Raw genomic sequence first — 10,000 nt, 5'->3', positions numbered from 1 at the left:
ATCATGACTAAGTTCACCATTTACTGATGCACCATCTGTAGATGATCCATCTCAACTTGGAGTATCGGCTGATGAAGTCTGTTGATGCTTCATAGCCTCCTCCTTGACATGAGGAGGAGGACAGGATTCAACACTGAAGAGGTTCGGTTTAGCCTCACTCCTACTGAGTGAAACGCTTTTCACAGCGACTGCTTCAGCATATGAAACAGGCTCGATTGCACTTAAACCTTGGTGCCGTCGTTTTCCTTGTGTAACCACACAAAACTCATTCATATCCTCGGCTTGATTTTCAGAACTTCCACCTGGCTCTGAAGGAGCTTCATTGCCTGGCACATGTTCGTTTTCATTGCCAGATTCCATCAGTGGCTGTTCGACCATACAAATGGGACATTCGTTTTTAACATGTACGTACAGACCACATTTAAAACATACCAAGGTCTGCGATGTAGCAAACACCCAGTATGTATAGTTATCATGTTTAATTTTCAACACGACTTTCAAATGATGAATGTCTGGCTTTAGAATAAAAAATAATTGATGCCGAAAAGATTGGTCATGTTTTACCTGCTGATCCTTAAATCGGACAGGAATGAAGGTTATTTTGGACAAGACATTACCATACTGTTCCAAAGCAGCCTTGATCTGCTCATTCTTAAGGAAGGGAGGAACATTCGAGATGATTACCTTAACTGATGGTACGTCCAACGGGGAAACAAACACAAAGATATCCGGCTCTATAGTCAGAACGGTCTCAACGAGCTGCATCACCATTTCCTCTATCGAGACAAAAACGATGACATATTGATTCATCCTTGATGCAGCAATTACATTTTACATACCGATGGGTTTTCCGACACACAAGATGATTTGCTCCACCGAGATTTCAGGAGGTGGTGTGCATGACAAACCATTTTTCCGAGTCAACAATTCCAAACCAGGAACATTTTTGACGCTCACCATGACATCGGGCGGGGAAAAACACTCGATACCTCGAAACAACAAGCATCGTGAAACCAATTGCACTCTCTCACTCTCAAACTCGAGCGGAAAAAAACAAAAAACGAAGAGATAGCAAGGGATAAAGAAAAAGAGAGAGAGAAAAGGGTGGAAGGCAGCAACATTACACACAGTGCACCATGAGAACCACCACACAGCAATGTCTCGTGATTACACGTGTGCAGCAGCAGCTGTGGAGAGAAGGAGAGAGAGAAAGACAAAGACAAAGACAAAGACAAAGACAGAGACAGAGACAGAGACAGAGAGAGAGAGAGAGAGAGAGAGAGAGAGAGAGAGAGAGAGAGAGAGAGAGAGAGAAAGGAGAATAACTGGTACAGCCACATTTTAGTAATGATGCAATCCCACAGCCAAATGCTGCCTTGTGCATGATCAATTGACCCAATTCACCCTTCATCTCAACCATTTGAGGTTTACTGCAAAGTTTTGCAATTAAGTAATAGAAATAGGTTGCAGGATGTATTGATCCCCCAGCAGTATGTGATACTTGCCTTCAGGAATATCATAGATACACCGGCGTCGACGGAGGAGGTAAAAAATCAAGGTAACAAGATATGCAATAAGAGCAAGAGAACTGGAACCCCAGATAACAGAGTTCGGTAGAAGATGTATCTGGGCCTAAGGGAAAGGTTAAAAAAACAAAAAATAAACATAAATCTAACAAGAATATTACAGGTGCATAAAACGAATATGAATTCATGGAAAACAATTAAAATTTCGAAATCGCAATTACTCTATCTGGTCTTATATTTTCACTTTATATCCTTTATATAAAAATAATAATACCATTAAACAGCAAATTCAACTTGATGATCAGATGTTTTAGTGATTTTGTGGAGGCAGCAAAGTCTTGTTTTGTCGGTTTGAGATAGACTGAGATGTTGCATGTTATCATCTTTACATTTACGACTTTTTGAGCAAAATTAATAATCAACACAGACATATGGAATGCCTTTCAGAGGTATAAAAAAAGAAAAAAAAAAAAAAAAAAAAAAAAAAGGACCCAACCTGAGTTGCCTTTCAATTGGCCAGTCACTTATAAGCAGGATGTGGAAGAATAGATGAGAACATTGGAGTCAATTTGGTATCAAAAACTCAAAATTGATAAAAATCATTTTATTAATATTGGATTTAGGTGAAAGTAATTCTCCACCAAAATGGCCAAAAACACACATGCAAACTTGAAAAAGAGCAATCAGAGATTGCAGACTGTCACCAGGACTTTTTTGTGTGGTGTATATTGTTTAGTGTTTGTGTATTGGTGTGTTCCGTAATTAATAATAGACATAACTAGAACTGCCACTTTATAAATGCTGGCAGTGATGACCGGGTACCAAGACGTCCCACTTTGATGTAACCCCACTTTGATCGGACACCTGACCCTGACCCATGACGTTTTTCATTATTATTCATTATTCAAATGAATTTAGAATGGGATTAAAATAAATTAAATTGAAATCAAATGGAAGACCAAATTGGTACAGTCCTGCATTGGAGTAATCACAAGGAACCCAAACAAGCAAAAAGCAAAGATCAGGAGGAACCTGGATAGGAATCGCATTTCAGCTGTGACTCCTTTACCCTCAAACCCACCCAGGTACAGCCAAATGAGCCTTATTCAAAAAAAACCAATAGATAAATAAAAATAAATTTAAAAAAAACCAACAAAAAAAACCCATATAAAAAAAAAATCAAATAATTCTGGCTGCCAGACCATACATCCGATCAAGTTGAAAGTTAAAACGTGTATTCCCCAACACTGCGAGATCATAAATGTGAAGTTTCATGTCGATTGATTAAGCGGTTCCAGAGAAAACATTATTTAATATTTTCTGCAATCCAATATGGCTGCCAAACCATGTGCCCTATCAATTATTCCTTCACAAACTTTTCCACCCATGGCTTGAGGAACATTTGTGTGAAGTTCCCCTTGATCTGTCCAGCCTTTCTGGAGAAGATTTTTGAAGGTTTAAGGGTAAATCCAATATGGTTGCCAAACCTTGTGACCTATGACATTATGTGTATGAACCTTCTGTTTCTCATGGATAGGCGGTCGGTCATATGTGTAAAGTTTTGCTTTGATCTGTTCAGCCGCTTCAGAGAAGATTTTTGAAAGCTTAAAAAAAAAAACAATATGGCTATCGAATCACGTGACCGATAACGTCATCAATCTTTTTCTGTTGACCATTTAATCCCAAGATGACCCTCAAAAATTTTCATACTGATCAGATGTAGCGTTCTACATATGCAATGATGACGTCATCAAAACATCACACTTATTTTCCCCGTGAGGAGTACTTGCCATGTGCCAAGTTTCAATTTTTAACTTGGTGTGATGTCAGAGATACACCTCCAAAGTCTTTCCGTTTTTCCAACATGACTGCCACACCACATGACCTATGATATTAGGATTATGAATAAAACATTCTACCTGAGTAGTTGCACTGATGGTGAAAATTTCGTCTCAATCCGACAAGCGAATGCAGAGAAAAACACGAAAGTTCTGTGAGGACAAACAAACAAACAAAGAGACAGACAGACAGACAGACGAACAAACAAACGGACCCGAAGGCAATATCCTCTCCTTCGGCGAGGGTAACTAGAACGAGCAATCAGCGATTGCATACCTTCGCCCAGACTTGTTTCATGTAGTTTTATAAAGTTACTCACATTCTAATTGTACATACTTCAGAGATACTCGGTTGAAAAAAAAACACAAAAAAAAAAACAGAACACGTTCTACTGGCTACCGCGAGGTCACGTTTGTGGCCTATGTTAGCACATTCTGTGCGGACAAACAAACAAACAGACCCAAGTGCAATACCCCCTCCTTTGGCAAGGGTAATAAATGATATGTGCAATTATACTGACAGTGTTGTGTCATTATTGAACATCCCAAATTTTCCCTGCAGTATTTATCAAGTTAATATCATGTCAAACCATTTGACAGAGATGATGATGAAATAATTGGACAAGGTACATGAGGTGCGTACATTAGACTTGGGATGCATCCAATAGGCAATGCTGGTATCGAGTGTTAGCCATTGCAGTGCTGTTGAGCTGTACTTGTGTTCCTGCTCGTGGCTTCGTACTGTCAGCATCTTGCTCTGCATACAAAGTGGGCAAATATTTCAAAGCGAGAAATCAGAAAATCCATCACAACTACATAAGCAAAGTGAATAAAATGTCCAGGACTAGAATCTGATGTCCTGAATTTACAGCATCACACCACCACTCAAGTGATACACTTTTTAGAGACAGACGCTCGTGGAAGAGCTAAATGATTAAGATGGTGAACACTACGGACGACGTCCAATGACTTGGAATGACACTCAATCTGTGTCCAGCTTTGGAGTCCAGTTTTCAATGTGGTAAGCTTCCGAGATAACATGGCTAATGGTAAGGCCGAAAAGTTCAAGTAACTTAACCACTTCCTGTGGCTCATCCAGGAAATACGAGTTGGTTCATTTGATGATCCTTCCACAGCAACAGGGTGAGACTGAGATTGTATCGGAGAGGTTGTTTATGTAGATGAGGAATAAGACTACCTTGGGTCACTTCAGCCTTAACTGGGAGAGGAAATGAGAGGGCTCCATTGATACACGACTAGAGAAAGTTAGAAAGCCAGGTATGAAGGGGGCCTTGTACGCCACAGACAGAGTTCAACAAGCAGAGCAGTAGCCAGACAGTGTCAAATGCCAAAGATATGTCCTGGGAGACTGTCTTAACATCTTGTTTGAGATCAAGGGAATCCAACAATTACTAAAAGTTGAGCAGCAGCATGTCCAAAGTGAAGTGAGTGTGATGGAATCCAAACCGATGGCCAGAGATCAGGCAGTTTGAAAACAGGAAAGACTTGATGATGGGTTCCATTGACTTAGCTTTTCATTCAAAGTAAGCTTACTGGTCTGTGGTAGATAATACGACCCTTTATGTGGATGGCAGTGATGTTTGCCGACTTCCAGACAGACCATAAGTAGCCTTAGATGGTATCTCCTTTTGACACTTGCTTCCATTTTTCTAATACATGTGTAGTGGACAAAAACAAACAAACATGGAAACACCTGGGTAAATGAGGGACTCCAAGCAGCAGCTTCTACACAGGTATGGCCCATGTGTTATAAGCAAATAACATCCCAGCATGCTTACGGTTATGTATAAAAATGCTGCACAGGCCTGGTTGCCTATAATTATGGCAAGCATGGCTGAAAGAGAAGACCCCCCCCCAACTCCCAAAGCCCCCCATCCGAAGAGCACGTGTGGTCGCCCAATGGTTTGATGAGCATGACACCGATGTTATCTATATGTCATTGCCTTCTCAATCACCATATCTGAACCCTATCTTTGTTGTATTAGCAATGTTTTATGATATTTAGTTTAATATGTATTCATTAATTTATTGACAAAATGCAATGTACATAGACAACCAAATTATCCAACAAACCTGCAACTCCCAAAATTTCTGCAGGAAACTCAATTCTTCAGCCACTGCAGTTGAGAGTGGAGAAGAGAGTTCTCTCTTTAACTCGTGTTTTTCCTGAGCTGTTGCAAAATCGACCAAATAAAAACAATTATTCAGAAAATAGCAGTTGGGCAGAGGAGTTAAAACAATGAGGATATCAAAACACTAACAACATTTTTGAAACTTTGGATCCATAGGACGATCACACAACACACACATTTAAAAGCAAGCAGAAATACCCATCCCAAGTGATGGAGAAAAGCTTTCGGTAAGGGTAGGTTGGATCTGCATTCTGATCCTCATCAAAATATAATTGATTCGTCCTTGTCACACACCCAACCTGTCCATCAAGTTTCGTCCAAATCCATCCATAACCTTTTGATATACCCTGCTCACAAACAGAAAAACAAACAAACGGGTGAAAACATAACCTCAGTCCACCTTCAATAAAAATGAACTATCTTTTTGCTAAGGCCCATGCTAAGGCCTTCCACTTTGATAATGACCCTGTACCCCATACACCTAACTATTCAGTGCCTATAGAAAGTCTACACCCCCTTTCAAACTTTTCACCTTTAGTTACCTTATATTATAGCCTAGAATTAAATTGCATTAAATCAGACTTATTCCACCTATATTAAATAGAAACTAGCATCCGTTGAAGACAAAGTCTTCGATATCCCCCGCCATAGTAAATGAGGATTAACAAACTTATATTCCCTAAGTGTGTGCAATATGTATGTGAAGTTTCCCCTTGATGTGTCCAGCCGTTCTGGAGAAGAAGATTTTTAAAATTCATGAATTTTCAATCCAAGATGACTGATGAACCATGTGACCTATGACATCATAAATTTACATTCTGCCTCCAATCCTCCAGTGGAATACGTGTGAAGTTTCGTGTTAATCGGATGAGGTGTGTTTTTCTATCCAAGATGGCCACCAAACCATGTGACTTGTGATGTCATAATTTTTACTATGTATGCAGACCTGATGTATGCAGATGATAGTTGCAAATTTTCGCTTCGTTAGGTTATGTGATTCCAGAGAAAACATTATTTAATATTTTTCTTGAATCCAACATGGCTGCCAAACCATGTGACCGATCAATTCGAAAATATGAAAAGGCACCAGTTCACCACTTGCTTGATATGTGCACCAAATTTCGTAAATATATCTTGAGGGGATTTGTAGTTAAGCTCCGGAAACGAAATGTGACGGACGGACGGACGGAACCCATTTCTAAATCCCCCGCCAACTTCATTGGTTGGCGGGGGATAATCAAATCCATTGAAATCTATTCAAGGTTACGATTCAAATCAGACATTTTCGACTTAATAGATTGACCTCTGGTAGCTTGTACATGTTGCTGCGCTTGAGCTTGGGGAGGAGTAACTGCTGAAATCTATCTGTCCGGGTCTTCCCAACATCTTTATTCCTTTCACATTTTTTTTGAATATATATAATATCATTTTTTTTTTTAAACACAGTTCTCTATATTCATTCCAAATTCTTGCTTTTTCTTCTCTTTCATATCTTTGACTCTTTATTTCTCTCTTTTGTTATCTATCTCTCGAAGAAGTGAATTATTGCAGAAATTTTTCTCTAAGGCTCACTTGGCTGCGCCTGGTTGATTTGAGGGTGGTGGAGTAGTGGCTGAATCTGAATCCTATCCAGGTTCCTCCTAATGACTCCATCTTTGCTCTTCACTTCTGGTTCCTTCTTAGTCTTCCGTTTTATGACATCGTAATGCACAACATCCAAGTGAAAAACAAATTCTACAAATTTCAGAAAATTAATTAAAAATACAAAACTAGACTAACTCAGTTGGATAAGTGTCGACCCCACTAATAATAACAATTGTAAATTAGCTAAAATGCAACAAATCACTTACAAAATCACACACCAAGTGAAATAGTCTCCACCTGTGTTAAATTGTAGTGATTCTGATCATTTCAGAATAAAACCAGCTGTTCCTGAAGGAGCTGTTATGGTGGAAGAGGTCCTTGTGAGCCAATGGCCTTCCATATATAGTGCCCAACTGTGTCTGCAGACGTCCTCCTGCAGTTGGGATACTTTTATATTGAGGAGGTTGGTGGCAGGATTTGCACTCCGGCCACGGTAAAGCCCTTCACTCCGCAAAACACAAAAACACAAAGAAATCTGAAAACCGACTCCGTGGGAGTACCTCCTGTGCTGCTGCCCTTCACAGGGTAGCTCACTTTATGAGGGGATTGAGGCAAAGTGTTTGGGATCTTCATTCTTTGATAGGAGGAAAAGCACTGGGTAAACTTCCTGAGTCAGATTGCGTGGTGTGTGGCAGAGTGGTGCTGAGGTGTCGTCCACTCGATGGTGTTTTCCTTGGGTTAACCTGAGGAGGTCCCTTCAGGTGGGTGCCTGGAACGTCCTATGATCACTAACCGGATGATCACTATCATGAGATCAAAGATGATCAAAGAGAGGATGATCACTATCTGGAGACCGGATAGTGGCGAGATCATGGCGGGTGGTTACACCTACCATTGGGCTGGTTTCTCTGATGGTTACCATGCCCAAGGAGTTGCTGCAGCTGCGTCCAGTAAGCTGACTCCCATGATAATTGAGGTAACACCGGTCAATGAGCGTATTATGAGACTGAGGATTTGTCACTCCTTGGGTGTCATTTCCCTGGTCTCTGTATATGCTCCAACTGAGGCGAGTGATCTCACTATGAAGGATGCATTCGATGCTACACTCGAGTCTGTGGCTGATCAGTGCCCCAGGCGAGATACTTTTCTAGTGTTGGGGGATTTCAATGCATCGACTGGAACTGATAAGGATGATTATGAGACATGTGTTGGTCCCCATGGGTCTGGAACTGTGAACCAGGGTAGCACTAAGTTCCTTGACTTTACAAGAAGTCATGGACTTAGGGTGGCTGGTTCATAGTTTCAGCACCCACAGCCTCATTGCTGGACTTGCTATACCAGCACTGGTGATGTGGCAAAGAAGATTGACCATGTAGTCGTTGATGGTCGCTGGAGAAAGATCCAGGACTGTAGGGTCTCCTGGACTGCTCAAGTTCCTCAATACCGATGATGTTTGTTGTAGCAACTCTGAAGTTGTATATTAGATCTGGGAGAATGGTACCATCCCAACCTAAGATGGATGTTGGCAAGCTCAGGGATGAGAGCGTAGTTGAGGAATTTGCGAACAAGCTGAGTGGGGATTTGGGGGGGGGGGGGTCTGGATGCTTTGGGGAATCTTGAAGAGCTGTGGAGTGCCTTCAAGACGACAAATCCTTGATGTTGCTGGTGGATGTCTTGGAACTCACCTTTGGGCGAAGAAGAATTTTGTTTCTCAAGGGACACTGGATACCATTGACCAGAGTCGTAGAGCCAGGATCAATGGCAGAGCTGAGCTGTTTCGGGAGTTGAGGTGTAAAACTGTATGTGCACTGAGGGTGGACAAGGATGCCTATGTGCGAGGAATCTGTGAGGAGGTAGAGCATCACGTGTGGTCAAGTGATTCTCGTCCTGCTTACAGGGGAATTCGCACATTGCGTTCCTCCAAGCCCATCCCTCGGTGTACTGCAGGTAGAGCAGAGGGCGGTGGGCTCTTGACAGAGGTGTCTGACGTGAAGGCCCGCTGGACCGGTTACTTTGAGCGGCTGTACCAGGCTTATCCAACAGCTGTTGAGTTGGATGTCAGGGGTATCACTATCCCGATTGCTGACCCTACAATCAACTGTGATCCACCTTCCTTTGTGGAAACACAGGCTGCGATGCACGGGTTGAAATGGGGTAAAGCTCCTGGGATTTGGGGCATCCATGCTGAACTTCCCAAGGCTGGTGGAAATGCTGCACTCATGTCATCACATGGAGATCTGTGCTCTGTTTGGAACACAGGCATCAACCCCACTGACTGTTAGAGGGGCCTTGTTGTCCCTCTTTGGAAGGGGAAGGGTGATTGCCAGGACTGCAACAACTACCGAGGGGTGATGCTTCTTTCAGTGCCGGGCAAGGTCTTTGCTTGGAAAATTGATGACAGGGTTCACCACCATCTGCTTGAGTAACAGTGACCAGAGCAGTCAGGTTTTACACCAAAGAGGTCAACGATTGACCGTATCCTTGCTTTTCGGGTCCTCACCGAATGCAGACGAGAGTTTTGGCAGGGGTTACTTGCAGCCAATGTTGATCTCTGCAAAGCGTTCCATTCAGTGAATATAGGTGCCTTCTGGAGGATTCTGTCTTCGTGGGGTGCCAACAAAACTGATCAATCTGATGTCTGAACTATGCTCTCGTGCTGAGAATGCTGCGAGATGGGTAGTTCCATCTCTGACTTATTTCCCGTTGTTACTGAAGTTCAACAGGTGTGTGTACTGGCCCCCATACTTTTCAGTGCTTGTATGGACTGGATTCTGGGGAGGATGTCAGAGAGATCAAGCTGCGGTGCATCGTTTGGGTGTCTCAAGATCTTTGACCTTTATTTCACAGACGATGCAGTCATCTTTGTGGAGACTCTGGATATCCTTTTGGTGGCCCTCAA

The 10,000-nt window shown here is 42.0% G+C and overlaps 1 protein-coding gene across 17 annotated transcripts in view; it reads right to left on the bottom strand.

The window, feature by feature from the left end:
* The window catches only part of POMT1 (protein O-mannosyltransferase 1), a 127,824-nt gene that overhangs the window by 21,744 nt on the left and 96,080 nt on the right, over positions 1 to 10,000 (bottom strand). For 16 of the 17 annotated variants that reach the window (XM_085854639.1, XM_085854653.1, XM_085854640.1 and 13 more), the window contains 3 exons: positions 5,459 to 5,556; positions 4,008 to 4,121; positions 1,506 to 1,632 (listed from right to left, as the gene is read on the bottom strand). In XM_085854639.1, coding sequence (XP_085710765.1) covers positions 1,506 to 1,632; positions 4,008 to 4,121; positions 5,459 to 5,556 — 339 coding nt within the window. The remainder of the gene's footprint in view (positions 1 to 1,505; positions 1,633 to 4,007; positions 4,122 to 5,458; positions 5,557 to 10,000) is intronic. The other variant, XR_015051190.1, reaches the window with a different exon arrangement.

The sequence above is a fragment of the Eptatretus burgeri genome, chromosome 14 (genome assembly GCF_056783735.1).
Source record: "Eptatretus burgeri isolate ZD-2024b chromosome 14, Ebu_testis_v1, whole genome shotgun sequence".
In the NCBI taxonomy this organism is placed as follows: Eukaryota; Metazoa; Chordata; class Myxini; order Myxiniformes; family Myxinidae; genus Eptatretus; species Eptatretus burgeri.
The sequence above is the reverse complement of the archived record's forward strand: the minus strand, read 5'-3'. Positions and strand labels throughout refer to the sequence as shown.